The following is an 18,341-nucleotide window of genomic DNA, read 5'->3' on the forward strand; positions in this document are numbered from 1 at the left end:
ACTACTCAACCAACTGCAATTCCCAGAATGCCACAGTGTTGAAACTGCAATTCTCCAAATGCTCAGCCATTATGGCCTTGGCTCTGCTGTCAATATTACAAAATTACAGCTCTCAGTGTGAACTTTGACAGAATAATGTCCAGAGTGTTTTTGTCATTGTTTTTTGGGTTTTGATGTATCCTCCTTTTTATCTGTGTTACTGCATTTTGGGGGAAATCTGCTGTTAGAGCTGTTCCCCCATCTAACATCCACTGGCAGGGAAGTTTGGATTTAAACAGTAATTAACAAAGTCATATCTTCTGTGGTGGGCTAAATAACAGGAAGCAAATAGAAAAATCTAAAGAATTAATTGCCGGAGCTCTTTATGGTGTATGTTACCTCTTTGCCATCTTGCCTTCTTCCCTGACAGCATAATGTATGAGATTAAAAAAACAAACAAACAAACAAACATATATTGTTGACCAAAATGGGAAATAGTTTTGGCTATTAGGGAAAGGAAGAAGTATATTAATTATTATGCACCCCTATCTCTCAATGGTTCTAAAATCAATGGTACTACCTTATGTGGATGGTGATAACTGAGCACAGATACTGTAATGGCAAAGTAAAATTAGAATTTTTACCATATATACTAAATGCTGATATTAATCAGGCTGTGCAATAATTCAGATTCAGAAGTGCCTTGGAACATGTAGGTCAGCAAACACACCATCTGTCTACTGCACATTAAAGCTACTGCATCTGTTTCTAGGTTAGTGTGTTTGCTGTGGGGAGGTTTTCAATGTGGCTGTGCAATTGTGAAACTGTATAACAATCCTGAACCTACCTTAATGAGTTGCGCACAGGTGCTGCATTCACACTTAAAAGCAAGTCTTCTGAATTAAATCTGAAACACTGCACAGCCCTATTGATTATGGCTTTAACTGGATGGAAAATAGCATAAGTGTTCATAATTTTTTTAACTGTTTAAGATTATGCACATCTTTAAATGAGAATTCTTGAGCTCAGCTGTCATGCATGGATCAACAATGTGGGAGAAATCCCATGAAAAAGAATTGATACTGATATTGCATCTCAGACATTATAAGATTTGCCATTAGTGGCAGCCATTGGAAGCATGCACAAAATATAGATTATTTTCATGAAATACCGTGAATATTCAGAAACATTTGGCTAACTAGTATGGAAAACATGGTAGTCCAGACAGATAAGTAAGGGAAACACATACACTAAAAAAGAATTTCCAGTTCCTGAATGGTTTTTGCAATACCATTTGGTAGCTGAAGGTTGTCTGGTAGGGATATACAGTGTTTTGATTCAAACTTGGGACCTTAAAACCCCCCATTTTGAGCTCAATGCAATCTGCCTCATTCCTACTGCTGGTATTTTAGAAGCATTAGACTTTAAAACAGACCTACTTCAGGCAGAAAACACTTCTGACATGCACATGGAATAACTGTTTCAAACTGAAAACAGGATGTTTTGAGCCTGAAACAGCTGAAATATTTTTTTTTCTCTTAGTGTATGTCCCAAACTTGAAGGGTTTCTTTGTTTTGTGCTGCATTCTCCTATGTCACACAGCAAAAACACAAATGCATGGGGTGATAAAGGGTTCTGTTTCTGAGCCAGCTTATCACAGGACCTCACTCTTTTTAGGGCAGAGAGAATAATTGGCCCAAGGTCACCCAAATGGCTTTGTTGCTCTGGGAGGACTAGAATCAGGATCCCACCATCCCAAGTCCACTGCCTTAACCATTACACCTTGCTGGTTCTCAAAATCAAAAATGTTTTACTCCCTATTATTTAATGTGTGTATCTCTCTCTATTTCATTTAAATACATTTAACGCAGAAACTTGATGGGTAATTCAGAAAAACAAACTACTGCTAATACATACTCAATTTTCCTTCTTAACCACATCAGCTTTCAGCACTGGAATGAAATTTTTAAAATTATACCATTTAGTAAAAACGATCTCACTGTTCAAACGGCATGGGATCATTCAAGATCCATCTGACCATATACTCTAAAAATACTCTAAGCATTTGGAAAGGAAGCACAACCAACAGAAATGACAAACCACTAATCTAGTCTCCACATACCAAATCACAGGTTCAGAAATATTAACTAACATCTACTTCATAATTTAAAAAACTAAAGCAATCATGTTTCACTATGAATGTTTATGATACATAATTAAATGAAAAACAGATATATTTCTCAAAATTACCTTGCATAAAAATCTCTTGCACCTTTTGTTCTTTCACCCAGATTTTTACTTCCTCTTGAAGCTGTGGATTATCCCTGAGAACTGGGTTTAAACTGTCTACATCATCCTAAAGAAGAAAACAGAAAAACACTACTTAGTCAACATTTATTATCCAACTATTTGAGGCAAATACCGCAATCTGAAGGAAAAAAAAAATCAGACAGATGACAGAAAATGTCTTTATTGTATTACTTCTAGAGAAAACTTTAGAACATAGATACTATAAAAATATGAAATGAATACAAAGATGCTCTCAGATTTTTTTATTTACAAAACCAAGTTTAATTATTAGAAGTTAAACAATGTATGAAAATATATATGGATATATATTCTATCAGATACCATTAATTTAATATTTATTGATTAATCTCCCTTCCCTGTAAAGGCCCCATTGACAGCCACCATAATATCAACTTTGTCACAAGTGTGATCTTACTACATCCCCCCCTGCCACAAATCAAGGTCAGAGCATGCATTCTCAGCACCACACCACCTATTTTCCCACACCAATCCATAATCTTCCCTTATACTTCCCCCACTAACAACTATACAATTACACTCTATCTCACTCTTGGCAGAACCACTCCAAACGGCCACTTGTTCACCACCTCAACTTCCTAGTTCCTTCTTACTCATCCAAATCCCTAGAACCAACTAGGGCTACTTCCACCCAACTGAGCACCTTCACAGTAATGTTCAGTAGGCAGGACACTCTGCACCTGTATTCTTACTACAGACTGGAGCCACTACCCAAGGACACCTCATCTCAATGGTATGGTTGTCTATACTAAAAGTCTACTATCAGCACCTACTTGGCAACATGTCTCCCTTGGGTTGTATCTAGAGTGATCCTAAACAAGTCAATTTCCATCCCAGCAGCTCTTTAAGAGGCCCAAAGACCTCTGAAAATCTGGCCTCCACAGCCCCATTTAACAAATGTTGGTTGCCTTTGATCCAACAATGTGATTTTTAAAAAATAAAATAAAATAATTATTTTATTAAGTGTCTTTGGAAGAATTCAAATAAGAATACAGACTATATAAAAAGGTAAAAGTACAGGCAGGGAAATGTGGGTGACTATATAACAAACCTAGTATCATAAAGCCTACTGTACTACTTACTGTATCATAAAATATATCACATCTTTTCTCTAAACAAAACTTAAATGTCCCTATTGAGCCTTAAGCTGAAAATGCTTGGTTAACTGTAAATCACTAGCAAAAACTATAAACAGTACATTACACCAATACTTAAAAGTTATACAGGTAGTCCTTGACTTGCAATGACAACTGGGACTGGAATTTAAGCCATGTGGTCATAAAGTGCAACTGCATCACTTAGCGATGGCAAACCCTGCAGTCCCAGTTGCCATTGTTAACTGAATCTCACAGTCATTAGGCAAGGCAACTTCCTGCTGGCTTCCCACAGCCAAAGTCAGTGGGAAGCCGGCAGGAAGTTGCACATCACAGGCTGGCAGGCAGGTAAATGGCTGCTGCTGGGCGGGGGAGGGAGTGCAGGGGTACACAAGAGATGCCGCATGGGTCGGAGAAGGTGCGTGAGTGGCTGGCACAGCGCGAGTTCAGAGGGGTTGGAGAGGGTGCGCAGGTGGGGGAGACTTACCCCAGTGACTTGCGACCTTCCCTGCCGGCTTCCCCATTTACTTTCTGGGAAGCCGGCAGGGAAGGTTGCAAATGACAATTGTGTGATCGTGGGGTGCTTGGTAACTGGTCATAAATGCGAATGGGTTGCCAAGTGCCCAGATTGTGATCATGTGACCATGGGGGTGCTGGGACAGCCATAACTCCGAGGACCAGTAGTAACCACCATTGTTCAGCACCATCATAACTTTGAATGGTTGTAAATCGAGGACTATCTTTTGGATGTGGTGCAAATGCATACATAAAATTGTAATCAAAGAATGGTTTGTTTTATAAATACAACATTATTCTGGATATTGAGACATGTTTCCACAAGTTAGTTAGCTGTTCTTCCAAAGAAGGGATCAAATACTTTTTCCAATAAAAAACAAATTCCTTGCTACCATTAATATATACAATGCTAGTTCAGTATATTTTGAAGGGATATCTAATTTAGTGAAATTTAATAAAAACTTCTCATTTTCTAGAATTGTTGGTCCCTGCAACATTGACACTACATATGGATAAACAATAAAACCTGTTCATTACATTTCCAACATTTGTTAGAAAAAGAATTACTCATTGTAGCAATCAGGACTGGGGCAATATAGCAATGGTAAAAATCTGATAGCAATTCTAAGTATTATATTTGGAGGGGATGTGATATCTTTATGGCCATGTCCCAGCGTTGTGCCAGGTGGCACCCATGGGACAACTGAAGTGGCATCCCATAGGAAAAAGGTGACAGCAGCTTCCACTCGATTCCCCTCTTGCTCTCCACGGGCCCACAAACATGCTTGCTGTCACCACAACTTCCACTTCTGCCAGACAGTGCCAACACTCCTCTGGCGATGAAATAATTCTTTATATTTTCAGCTGAATTACTGCTGCAACAGTTCATGGGGTCTACTGTCCTAGCAGAGCACCTCAACCAAGAGCCATGCCCTCCACAGGATTCTGTCCTGGGCTGTCTCCCAGTTCCAGTCACAGCCAGTTGTTCTGCTGACAATGGCAGCCAAAAATGTTGTCATTTAGGTTCCTGCAACAGTGGTTTCAGAAAATGCTCACTAGTTCTGGGGTAGCCAGTCAACAGTCTGCAGCAAACACTACTGGAGAAAGGACTACCTTGAAACCAGATCTCCTTCTGGAACAATGGGACTCCAACAGCCATGTTTTATAGATCACCCCAATCCCTCCACCTCTTCCAAGTTCACCACCTCTCATCCAGTGCTAAGCAATCCATTTACTAATTTCTTATGTCATGATGAGCAGATATTCCTATCCAAGAATGCTGCTAGAATACTCAAGAATTTCTTTCAGTTTACCATGCTGAGTGAAAGCAAGACCTTCCAAATTTGTTTTCTCAATGAAGTATTTGAAAGAATTTGAAAGATTTTTGAAGCCAAAATGGAAGACGAATAGTGGTTTGGTGTCGTACAGACATTTTCTAGCTCACAAAGATCTTACTAAGTCATGTTCCAAGAAAATCTCCCTCCAGTTCTGCTGCTACCCCAAACAGCTCCTCTCACACAGCTTCCATCTGGGGAGCCGCTGCTGGCTCTCCTGCCTCGTCTGGCAACTAAGAGTGCTGTGCCTCACCGTCCCATTGCCTCCTCCCCAGCCAGGCCTGGCTCTGGCTCCCTGCCGTGCTCACCACATACATCTCAGGGCTGTCCAGTGCCTGGATCCTGGGTGAGCAGCAGGAGAAGATGTGAAGCTCAGCTGCAGACAACAGAGAGCGGCAGGGGTAGGTGGCAGAATGCAGGGCAGCTAAAAGGGCAGAGATAGGAGAGAAATAGGGGGGTTGGGGAAGTGAAGGCGAGCATGGCAGGACAGGAGAAGCATGAGGTTCCGGTCTAACGATGGCACTGTCCTGGCCTAAAGATCGCAACTGAGACTACCAGAACTGCTGTCACTAAGTAGTGCAGTCACATGATGTTTCACCTAACAACTGCATCGCTTAGCAATGGAAATTCCAGGCCCAACTGTGGTCGTAAGTTGAGGACTACCTATATATTCTTCTTCATCCAGCTTTGAAATTTGACACAGCGGTAGATATGTCTGAATCCTCATAAAAAGTAAGTGGGATTACCTTGAACTTTTTAATGATATAGGCTTGTGGAAGGATTCTCTACATTAAATACTAATACTGAATAAAAAGGCTAAACTATTTTAAAACTATCTATGGAGAGTCAGATAAACCAACTTTGTTCATACCATCTGTCTCAAAAGTACACAAGCTTAACTGCTAGCTAACATTAGCAAAATTTGTGGATGGTGGGAGCGTCAGTGATTTCTGGTGTTTATACTGCCTTTATCCAGCTTCTTCTCACCTTTACAGAAGGTCAGAAGAAACAAATGGCCTTCTATACTAAACTGACAACTGAATTTGCATTATTTTTTAAGATGCTGTATATGTTCTGGACATAAGACATGAACACTTACTGATCATACCTCCACTCCAGAGTCCATGATATAAAAAGGCAAAAAAAAGAACTGGAATTTCCCACAAAGCTATAGTAATGGCTTCAGGTCCTTTAAAATGTTTCAATGGTATCTATAGATTCAAGATTAAGGTTGATTCATCAAAAATTTGTATTTGGAGTATATTGGACTCTCCAAAGAATGTATTTGAAAAGATGGACATCAGATTTTTTTATGCTGCAGGTTTAAGAAATTTGAAGGCTCAACGATACACATGATATAGTCATGTGATCCTTTAGTATCTTTTGGGGATTGTGTATTAATGTGTATTAGTGGATTTATGTAATGTTGAATTATATACCAAAGCTTTGGAATATGCTGTTTATCAGGAATTGTGGTTGTATCGAGCATTGGGGGTGATAAAAAGAATTATATTAAGAATTTGGAAAAGTGATTTTATTTCAGACATCAAGAAATGGTTGTCAGAAATGTGTGATGTATCTGTTTTGGAAAAGGCAATATTTTCTAACAGTCAAAGGACGCAGCAATATGTGTTATTATGGCAGAGGTTTTGTGTTATCTTACAATAATATTTTGTATTGTTTATACTACAGTAGTGAATTCATTGGTAAACCAGTGACTATTGATAAGTATAAAATATTAGATGTTTTTCCTTCTTCGTTTGTATCATTAGTATTTTTAAATTAAATATCAAATATATTTTAATATATTAAATATATTTAAATTAAATATAAATTTAGTTTGTATTATTAAATATTGTATTGTTACAAAAAATAAAGATATTAAATTTTAAAAAGAGGACCAGTCATAATAACCAAAACATTCCTGTGGACATAAGTACATTCAAAACTGTATCCAGCAGGAAAAAAAATTATTACTGCAGTTTCAAGAGCTAAATGGAATGTTATGGGAAAACTGAAGGGAGAGTTAAAACTGCGCTAACAAAGATACCAAATAACAGGGAACAGGTATTTCCAGGTGTTTGGTCAATTTGATACCGGACTGTGTAATATTCAGTTTAGTCCAGACAACCTACTGCTCTGTGCTTGTAACATTATTTTAACAGTAATCCCTTTTTTGCAAGAATATCAAGGTAGATAAGCTCTTTGTAATAAATATGCTCTAACTATTAAAACAGAAATAAAAATGCCAACAAGCAGCATTTGAAAATAAGCAACAAAAAGCATACAAATCCTCATAGCAGTAAGAAATCAGGAAAATTATACAGGTAGTCCTTTTTATGGCCATTTGTTCAGCAACTGTTTGAAGTTATGATGGCACTGAACGAAGGGACTTATGACTGGCCCTTGAAGTTCCGTGGTCACATGAACAATATTCAGGCACTTGGCAACCAGCTCACACTTATGACCAGCTGCAGCATCCCACAATCACATGATCACAGCTTGCGACCTTCTCTGCCAGCTTCCCAAAAGCAAACTCAATGGGGAAGCCAGCAGGGAAGGTCACAAGTTGCTTGGGTAAGTCTCCCCCACCTCCCACCTTTCTTCGCTCGCTCGCACGCACTGCACCTTCCTTCCCTCTTCACTCACTTGAATGCACCACGCCCTCCTTCCCCAGCTCACAGGCACCACCAGCACCTTCCTTCTCTGGCCTCCCTATGCCCGCACCCACCCATGGCCTCCTTCCCTGGCCCATCCTGCACTCACACACAGGCACGCATTCACCAGCACCCTCCTCCTTCCCTGGGCCTTCCTGCGCTCGCACGGACCCTGTTTCCTCCTTCCCCTGCCTTCCTAAGTTTGCACTGCATTTGTTACTATTGGCACTATCTTTGCTTTCTTTTGCCACAGTCATTCTACTTATATTTGCAGGTCTTGTATTTTGTGATTTTCTCCAGTTCTTTCTCTTCTCTTCTGCTTTCTCCAGGGATTACAATGTCCACGTAATAGCAGATTATTTCTTTGTTTTCAGTCTTCATATATTTGCAACGGGTGAACAACTTTTCTTCTAGTAGTCCTGCAGCTGCTGGCCCTGGTTGCTCAGCCAACAGGGTCCTGAGTCCTGTAGTCCACTTATGTCAGGTTTAGCCCAGGAAACTCCAGGAGACCATGCAGGTTCAATTGAACAAGGTTTATTAGCTGCAACCTCTATCAAGAATCTTCCCAGACTGAAACCTCAGTTCCCAAATTCAGCCAGTCAAAACAGAGTGAGGGAGGGGATGAGGAACAGCCTCATCCGCTTATCTCTTCCCCACGCTTCGGGAGATGAAAGAGCATTCTTTACTCCCCGATTCTGGCCCCCACAATTCCAGTCCATCACATCTTGTCACCAGATGTCCAGCAACTAGAACACTTAGCGTGGTCCTTGTTGACCCAGGTGACGACCAATCCGGTATAGGTTTCTGTAAATTATGTCTCACCATATTGTTTATGGAAGAGGCACTCTTCGTCTGGCTCCTCTGATGAGACCTGTCCAGTATGGTTGAACCTCTGGCATAGCTCTCATCCTCCTCGGAGCACGCAAGCCCCACAACCACGTCAAGGTAGTGCCTCACTGGGGGATTATTATTATTATTTTACAAGGTTCAGATTAAAAAGCGCACACTTTTCTAAAATCAATAAAAGTAAATAAAAGGGGGCATCACTAGCAGTCTCTCCCAGATAGGTCAAACTGGCTGGGCTGGTTCCAATGGGAAAATGCAGTCCTGCACATAACTAGGTGACAAGCCACAATAGTGTAAATCTCCTAAGAACAACATTGATAAATGTTGGTTGGTTGGTAAATGTTCATACCAATTCAAAAAGTTCAACAAGAGTTGCTCCCTGTCTCTAATTCCAACATGTAATAATAGAATCTGGTTTGTGGCACCCAATTCAGCACCCTAAAATTCCAACTGTTTTAAATGCAATGGGATACATGGTGAGGTTTATTTGCCTGTAATTGTGCTGTTTCTTTCCATCTACTTCTGGCTTCTTTTTATTTAATTCTAGCAGGTATATTCAATTTTTTTTAAAAAAAACCTAAAAATCAGTAGCAGACTTATACACAACAAATAAATGAAAATTCAATTTGCATTGTACAGGAGACTGATTTGTTATATACTGTAAACTTACTGATATAAAATGTTTTGGAATCCAAATAGACGTTAAAAAATTCAGAGATATAGGGCAGGCCACCAATATATTTTACATACTTTATAAACTGAAACCTTATTCTATATGTGTTTTGTTATAGTCATGTCTTTGTCTTTAATGTTTATAGTTTTAAGCATTATTTATTATTTTCAAAAATAAAGGTAAGATTTTGCTGTTGTCACAGAGGTCAGCAACACATGTCCTTGCCATTTGCAATCTAATTTCAGCTTACAAATGGAAGATTTAAGTCAAGAAATAAAATGAGAATTATATTCCTCACTTTCATGCCAGATAACTCAGATATGTCAGCAGGAACTACAGAGGAACAAAGGTTTATCCCACGTTTCTACTGTTGCTTGTGATGAACAATTGAAATATTTCAAATTTGTTCCATCAGACCAAAAGAACATTTCAGGTGGGCTATTTGTTCCAAGTGTGGAACAATTTTTTCTCATTTTAAGCACATAGAAAAGGGAATCCAGGGGACTTATGACAATGACAAAGGCAAATATTTTCATTTTGAGAACCCCAGATTTTCCCCAAGTATATATTTTGCAGAAGGGTTGATTGATTACATGATTAATGTATAACTTATAACTTGCTCCAAACAACTTCAAACAAAAAGAAAAATAACTAAATGCAAATCAATATCAAACCCGAAAATTAATTATAGAGAACAAATACAGAACCCAATATAACATCCAAGATAGACACCAATGGTCAGTCAGCTGGGATTGAAAGCATGTTGGAATAAAACAGTGTTAACTTCTTTCTGGATTTGTAGCAATGTGTGTGTATGGGAGGGACACAGTTGCATATATTTTGGGGGGTGGAGTATTCCATAAAATGGGGACTATTACAGAGAAGGTCTGCCATCTCATCCATGCCCTGTGAACTTTCAGTAGGCCCTTTCTTGATGACTAGACCAGATGGGCAGATTAAATTCCAACAAGGCATTGCCTGATATATCCTGGTGCTGTACTATTTGGGCTTTAAGGGTAATGATTAGGACCCTGAATTCAGCCCCAAAAGCCTACTGAATGTCAATGCAGCAACTTTAATATAAGTATCATTCTATAGTGGTAGGGCTGTCCTGTTAATAAACTTGCCACCAGATTTTTTACCAGCTGCAACTTCCAGGTCATTTCCAAAGGCAGCCCCATACAGAGCATGTTGCAATAGTCCAAGTGTGACCAGTGCATGAGGTCAGGGCATTCTGGTGCAGGTAGAGTCCTAAGTGGTACACCAGCAAAAGCTGTCCATGGCCTCCCTTGCCACCTGCAGTTTAAGCAGGAGACATGGCTCCAGGGAGACCCACAAATCACAAACCATCTCCTTTACCTCCCCATCCAGAGAAAGTGAAGGACCTCCTTTTTCAGAGGGCCCACGTGTCTACTGACCACTAACATTCCATCTTAGCAGGAGCTAATCTAAGTTTGTTTTGTCCCATCTATTCTTAGATAAAGTGTAACCTGCAATATTCATTTTCAAAATATTAGTTTCCTTTTCCCATTTACCCTTAACTAGAAAAATACTCTAACAGCCTACCACTGTCCTGAAAGAGTCCAAGAAATATAGCTTTGTCATTTCTATATGTGTTTAAAAATCGGTTATTTTAAAGAAATTTATAGCTCTTTCACATTCTTAATAGTCTTTTTTTAAGGCTTGGGAAAAAACCCTTTTACTAGCATTTATTACACCATTTGTGTCCCCACTTCAGTATATCAAACAGGATAGTTACATGTATGGATAATAATCTTGAGGAACTGCTATTTAAAATACAAATGTAAATTCTTCCAGAAAAAAAAAAGCTGACCAAAATTGTAGTGTCTTTAATAAAAGACCAACAATCCTATTTCAAAATGACCGATTTAATCTGACATATTCTCTCCCAGAAATGATAAAGAAAAAGAAAGAACAAGATTAAGGATGAATTAATCAGATACAAATAGACAGAATTCTTCAAATGGTATTTCTAAGCCCAAACTTAGTATTAACAGGAAATAAATAATTTTGCCCAGAAGCAGTGAAATATGGACTTGAAGATACTTTAAATTGCTTGTCATGGAAAAAAAAAAATTCACTGAAACTTAAATTCTCTATTTTAACAGTGCATATTTTCAATACAGCAATGGTTAAGTTTGTAAATTCACAAACTGCAATCAGAAAATAAATTCCCAGTAATGCAGACTTCATGGTTTGTATCCAGGAAAACCATGAGAAGAACAATTTGTCTTCCTGTGGCAGTTCCTCCCCTCATATACATGGAATGGAAGGACTCCCAGCCTTTGTGATTGCTGCCAGGAAAGAAAGCTAAAAGTCCACATGTACAAGTAGAAGCACCTTCAGGTTTCCAAGGATCTTGGCCAGGGGAAAATGGTCACCGATTCAAGACTGCATGCTGCCCACAAATTGCACAGCAATGTTCTGCCTAGAACTGCTGAATCAGACAACTCCCTATTGAGAAATATTACGAGCTTACGGCAGTTTTTATTTATGTGTCCAATGTTTCAAATTACCTTCAACATCCAAAAAGAAAAAAACTTAAAAAGTCAAAACTTCATATTTTTGTCAGGATTCATACCACAGCTTAATAGGAAATCACAGTTCTCTGCATAATTTATCTTTTATTCAGTACCTTTTTGTCTGTTGATTTTATGTGGTAGAAAGCTCTCGGGTTATTTTCACAGTAGTGATTCATAGTGTCCTCTAGAACAGTGTTTCTCAACCTCAACAACTTTCAGATGTGTGGACTTCAACTCCCAGAATTCCCCAGCCAGCATGGGAGTTGGTCCATACATCTTAAAGTTGCTGAGGTTGAAAAACACTGTTCTAGAGTTTTCCAAGCATTGCTGGGCCAAAATAACAATAAAGGAACCAAGTTTTATGTTATTTCAACAATGACTACGAAGACACAAGTCACCAGTGCAGAAATTATCTTAGATTCAATTTGGCTAAGGTAAAATCAGACAGAATGAAGCCTTGAACACAACAGATTATTGCCTACTGCAGTGTGTATACACACATACATATATATAGCAGCGTTTAAAATCTAGGCTTTGTGTCTTTCATCCTTCTGAGTTAATGAGATACTTGGCCAGTTATTTTATGGCCTTGGATTAACAGTACTCTCTAGTGTAAGGAGATCCTGGTTCCATTTCATTTGCTAAATTTTCTGATGAATTTGCGAGGGCAATTTGTAGCACTGAATATAACTTCCCCCCAAGGAAATCGTAAGTTACAGAGAATGAATTAAGTTCTGTAAAATACAGAATAAACTATATTCCATATTTATATTCCATATAAACTATACTATAAATATATATCATTGTTTTATGCAGGCTACTGGATCATTCTCTTTTCCAAAATTTAAAAAACAATTTATTTTGTAAAGTATACACAGAAACTCTGTGTATTTTTTGAAAGCATTTCAAAATATATTTTCCCTAATATGTTAGACTTGAAGAAAAGGAACTTATCACTTGTTCTTTTCTTTTCACTCTGCCGTATGTACTTTTTAGTATAAGAAACTTTATATTGCAATTTAATATATATTTATATATGGGTTGGCTAAATTGTATTTTCAACTAATTGTTTTCTCAGGAGTCACCCCTTCTTTAAAAAAAACAACTCATAAATTTCAACAGAAGATATGGCTGTATTTTGAGATCCCAGAAATTTAAGGTACACATTTTTGCAGTTTTGTTTTTTATCAAGAATTGCTCTGAGAGAACAGCCCCCCCCCCCTTTTCCATAAGACATTAGGCCACAAAGCAGGAAACTATGAGTTCTAGTCCTACTTTAGGCATGAAACCAGCTGGGTGATCTTGGACCTTTCACTTTCTCTATAACCTCGGAAGAATGCAATGGCAAACTACTGTACTTTCAAAAATTTTACCAAGAAAGTTACAGGGATATAGTCCAGGCAGTTGCCAGGAGTCAAAGTTGACTTGAAGATATCCCCCCTCCAAAAAGTCTATAATCACTTTTCACAAAAGCATTTCAAAGTGCTGGGAAAAAAATCTCTGTAAGCTGCACTGGTTGCCAATTTCCTTCCAGGTTTAATTCCAGCTGCTGGTAATGACTTATAAACCCCTACACGGCATGGGACCAGGTTCTCTGAGGGAGCATCTCTCCCCAATCACATTTACCCATCCCAACAGACATCTGGCAGGTTTCGGAAAGCCTTTTCTGCCACGCACCCATCCTTTGGAACATCATCCCCTTGGAGATTAGACTGGCTCCAACCTTGCTGGCCTTTCAAAAGATCCTGAAAACACAGTTCTGCCAACAGGCATGGGGACCAGGAAACATGGCAGAGCCAGCACAGTGGTTGCATGAGTGTTACTGTCAGATGTGATTACCTCCGCTATGAGTTTTATGAATTTTTTATGATGGCTTTTATATGCTTTTGTATTGTCTGTATTGTTCTTGTTGAATTGTCTGGTTGCTTTATATTGTTTATCTGTTTGCAACCCAGAGCCACATATATGAGATGGGTGGATATATAAATTGGAATAAATAAAATACCGTATTTATCGGCATATAACACACACTTTTTCCCTTAAAATTTGGGGCTGAAATCCTAGCTGCATATTATATGCCGATATTCAAGCGGCAGGGTTGGGAGAGTGGAGCCTTCATCTAAGCAGGGCTTTAACAGGGCAACTCCACAGAGCAGGAGGTGAGCGGCGGGTGGGCGAGCAAAAACTGGCGCTCCCCATCGCTTGTGCTAGCACCTGAGCTCCGCAGAGCAGGAAATGAGCGGCGGGCAAGTGAGCAAAAGCTGGTGCTCCCCATTGCTTGTGCTAGCGCCTGACCTCCACATGGGCGAGCGAGCAAAAACTGCCGCTCCCCCGCTGCTCACCTCCTGCTCTGTGGAGCTCAGGTGCGAGCAATGGGGAGTGCCGGTTTTTGCTCGCTCACCCACTGTTCACCTCCTGCTCTGCGGAGCTCAGGCATGAGCGCAAGTGACGGGGAGCGCCAGTTTTCTTTGTTCAAAGAGGTGCTTTTTCTTTCATATTATGTATTTACTTTATAAGTGCTATAAATATTAATAAACAAAAAGTTCAGAGCTCGCTTTATTTTGCTTCCAAGTCATTTATTTTAAATTTAAGGTTTTTTAGTCAAACTTCCTTCTTAAAATTTAGGTGCATTGTTATACGTCTGTGCGTGTTATACACCAATAAATATGGTAATATAGCAAATGGAAATTTAATTAATGGAAGCCCGTAATTCTGGTGACTAGGAATGGTAAAAATAACAGGAGAGGAAAGAATTAAGTATTTAGTATGTTTCTCCAAACCCATTCATCCCCAACAGAAATGGGTATTCTGTTAGAAGAAGTACAGGGTTTAATCAATCTCAACAGATGGTTGCCAATGTGCTATCCATTACCTCTACTCAGATCAGCTGTCCATTTTGCAGTTATACCTCTGCATGAAGCAGAAGTAGCAGCAGCAGTGAGCAGTAAACAGAACAAACTTACACTTCAATGAATATTGCTCTCCTTATTCCTTGCCTCCCTTTCAGGTCATGATCACCACACTGCAGCACATTGGAGGTGATGAGTCACTCACCAGATGCAAACACATAACTCCCACTAATCACTTCATTGTGACAAGAAGAGAAGGCAAAGTAGAAATAAAAATGAAAAATGAGTTTGGCTAGGAGGACATGGGTATTGCTATGCAATTGCTATGCATATACATTTAATAAGTAAGTTTAATGTAATATAATATGCTATACTATTATATGCTGGACTAACGAATCCCAAATCTATGTCACTGAGTCTCCAATGTTCCTTCTTTTTCCTTTTTACCACTGCCACCCAAAATCCAGTTCAATATTTCACTGGATTATATCTGTCTAGCTTTAATAAAAATATGAGGTTACAGTGGCTGTTATTTGTACTCCTAAGAAGATGAGCATGGTTTTAAAACCGGAGGAAGAAACATCAATAACTTGTGCTATGCTGATACTACCTTGATAGCTAAAAATGCAAAGGACCTGCAAGTCCTAGTCCTAAAAGTCAAAGAGCACAGTGAAAAAATGGGACTAAAATTAAATATAAAGACCACCAAACTAGTGACAACAGGTAGAATTGCCTTAGAATTGACAATGAAGATATCAAAGTGGTGGATAGCTTCTGCCTTTTAGGATCGGCCATCAACCATAAAGGAACAAGCAGTCAAGAAATATGCTGCAGACAAGCACTTGGTAGAGCAGCCATGAAGGCCTTGGAAAATGCTGTGATATGTCTGTACCTACAGAGATGAGAATCATGCAAGCCATGGTATTCCCTGTGACAATCTATGGAAGTGAAAGTTGGACTTTAAAGAAGCAGGATAGGAAGAGTATTGATGCCTTTGAACTTTGGTGTTGGAGAAGACTCCTGAGAATACTGTGGACAGCCAAGAAAGCAAACCGAAAACAAATCAACCCAGAGTTCTCACCTGAGGTACAAATGACCAGGCTCAAATTATTCTACTTTGGGCACATTATGTGAAGACCCAGCTCTCTGGAAAAGGCTGTAATGCTAGGAAAGGTGGAAGGAAAGAGAAGAGGATGACTAGCAGCAAGGCGGATAGACTCAGTCACAGTGGCGATGAGTACCATTGGGAGATTTGAAAGAATATGGAGAAGAAATGGAGAATCTATGTGGTTGTTAGGAGTTGAAAACAACTTGATGGCATAGTCAGGACCAGAAATATTGGAACAAAGATAACCGTTTTGGCATTTGGCCTCTTTACACCACCACATTGAAGTTGAAAGGAAACACACCCAGATGGGAGCGAAGTCAGGACTTTCAGCTGTAGTTCAAGGGGTTTGACAAAAGTGGGGCACTAACCATTCAGGAACTACAGCCAGTGACATACATACACACCCATCATTGGTGGCTCATAAGTAATGGAACAAATGGCTGACAAGCAGCTGCGTGGCCAGGTGTGGCCTGCTTCCTGGGTACCCCATGACCAATCAAGCAGATAAAAGGCCTGGAGGTGGTTCTGAGTGTTACATGTGGATTTGGTAGCTGTTCACTGGAACACTCAACATGAGGTCCAAACAGGTGTCCATGTGAGTGAAGGAGGCCATCATTAGGCTGAGAAAACAAAATAAACCCATCAGAGACATAGCAAGAACATTGGGAGTGGCCAATACAACAGTCTGGAACATCCTGAAGGAGGAGGAATTAACTGGCAAGCTTAGCAACAGCAAAAGGCCTGGAAGACCACGGAAGACAACTAACGTGGATGACCGCAGAATTCTGCTCATGGTGAAGAGGAACCCTTTCACAACATCTAGCCAGGTCAAGAATGCTCTTGAGGAGGTAGCCATATCATTGTCAATATCTACAGTCAAGATACGGCTTTATGAATGTAAATACAGAGGCTTCACAACAAGGTGCAAACCACTGGTAACGCTCAAGAACAGAAAGATCAGATTAGACTTTGCCAGTAAACACCTAAAAAAGCCTGCCCAGTTCTGGAATAAGATTCTTTGGACTGATGAAACCAAGATTAACTTGCACCAGAATGATGGGAAGAGAAAAGTATGGAGAAGGAAAGGAACAGCTCATGATCCAAAGCATACCACATCATCTGTCAAACATGGTGGAAGCAGTGTTATGGCATGGGCATGTATGGCTGCCAATGGAACCGGGTCACTGGTGTTTATTAATGACTTGACTGCTGATAAAAGCAGCATGATGAATTTTGAAGTGTATAGGGCTATACGTTCTGCTCAGATTCAGCCAAATGCTGCCAAATTGATAGGACGCCGCTTCATATCGCAGATGGATGATGACCCAAAACATCCAGCAAAAGCTACCCAAGAGTTTCTCAAGGCAAAGAAGTGGGATGTTTTTCAATGGCCAAGCCAGTCACCTGATCTCAACCCAACAGAGCATGCTTTTCACTTACTGAAGACAAGACTGATGGCAGAAAGACCCCAAACAAGCAGTAGCTGAAGGCAGCTGCAGTAAAGGCCTGGCAAAGCATCTTGAAGGAGGAAACTCAGCATTTGGTCATGTCCATGGGTTCCAGACTTCAGCAGTCATTGACTACAAAGGATTTTCATCCAGGTATTAAAGGTGATCCTTATGTTTGTCATGATGTTGGTTTATTCCATTACTTATGAGCCACCAACGATGGGTGTGTGTGTATACCACTGGCTGTACTTCCTGAATGATTAGTGCCCCACTTTTGTCAAACCCCTTGAATTACAGCTGGAAGTCCTGACTTCGCTCCCATCTGGATGTGTTTCCTTTCAACTTCAATGTGGTGGTATACAGAGGCCAAATGCCAAAACTGTTATCCTTGTTCCAATATTTCTGGTCCTGACTGTATAATCAATCAATGAATCACTCTTATTTCCATTACAACAGTTACCCTTCCAACTGAACCAAGAGCAGAGGGCTTTCCATGTGAAAGAAATGTCATAAAATCTCACATGACTTCATCACATTTGCAAATATTTGCTTCTCCTCTTCAAATGCCTACAGAACTTCAGGCTAAAAAAAAGCTCTCATTATCACCAGTGGGAACTTTTTTCCTACACCTTTTTTCCTACACCTAAATGCAAGCAGAAAGGCAGGATTTTTGTAAGAAGGATGCAATTGGACAAGTTAAGTTTACAGAGCATGTCAGGAAGGAAAAAAAAGGTTCTGAAAAAGCTTTAGTTCATATTTTCATACTTGTAAAGTACTTGTAAAATAATTTTAAGAAATTATTAATTTGGCATAAAACAAGAATTAATCAACTAGCATGAATACTTACTTCCCTCCAGTGAGAAAACTGTTCATTTACTGCCAGCCACTCTTTGCTTTCTGTTTTTAACTACTTAGCAATTCATAAAACCAAGGTTCTCTTTTCCCATAAACACTAAAATTTACTCA

At 39.5% G+C, this 18,341-nt stretch overlaps 1 protein-coding gene across 4 annotated transcripts in view; it reads right to left on the minus strand.

The window, feature by feature from the left end:
- JMJD1C (jumonji domain containing 1C) overlaps window positions 1–18,341 on the minus strand; it is a 149,119-nt gene that overhangs the window by 42,938 nt on the left and 87,840 nt on the right. For all 4 annotated transcript variants that reach the window (XM_088144295.1, XM_088144294.1, XM_088144296.1 and 1 more), the window contains one exon: window positions 2,230–2,335. In XM_088144295.1, coding sequence (XP_088000421.1) covers window positions 2,230–2,236 — 7 coding nt within the window. In that variant the 5' untranslated portion in view covers window positions 2,237–2,335. The remainder of the gene's footprint in view (window positions 1–2,229; window positions 2,336–18,341) is intronic.

Source organism: Python bivittatus, unplaced genomic scaffold (assembly GCF_059951505.1).
Source record: "Python bivittatus isolate LINGU-HERP-01145 unplaced genomic scaffold, Pbiv_v1 ctg000400_np1212, whole genome shotgun sequence".
Taxonomy (NCBI): domain Eukaryota; kingdom Metazoa; phylum Chordata; class Lepidosauria; order Squamata; family Pythonidae; genus Python; species Python bivittatus.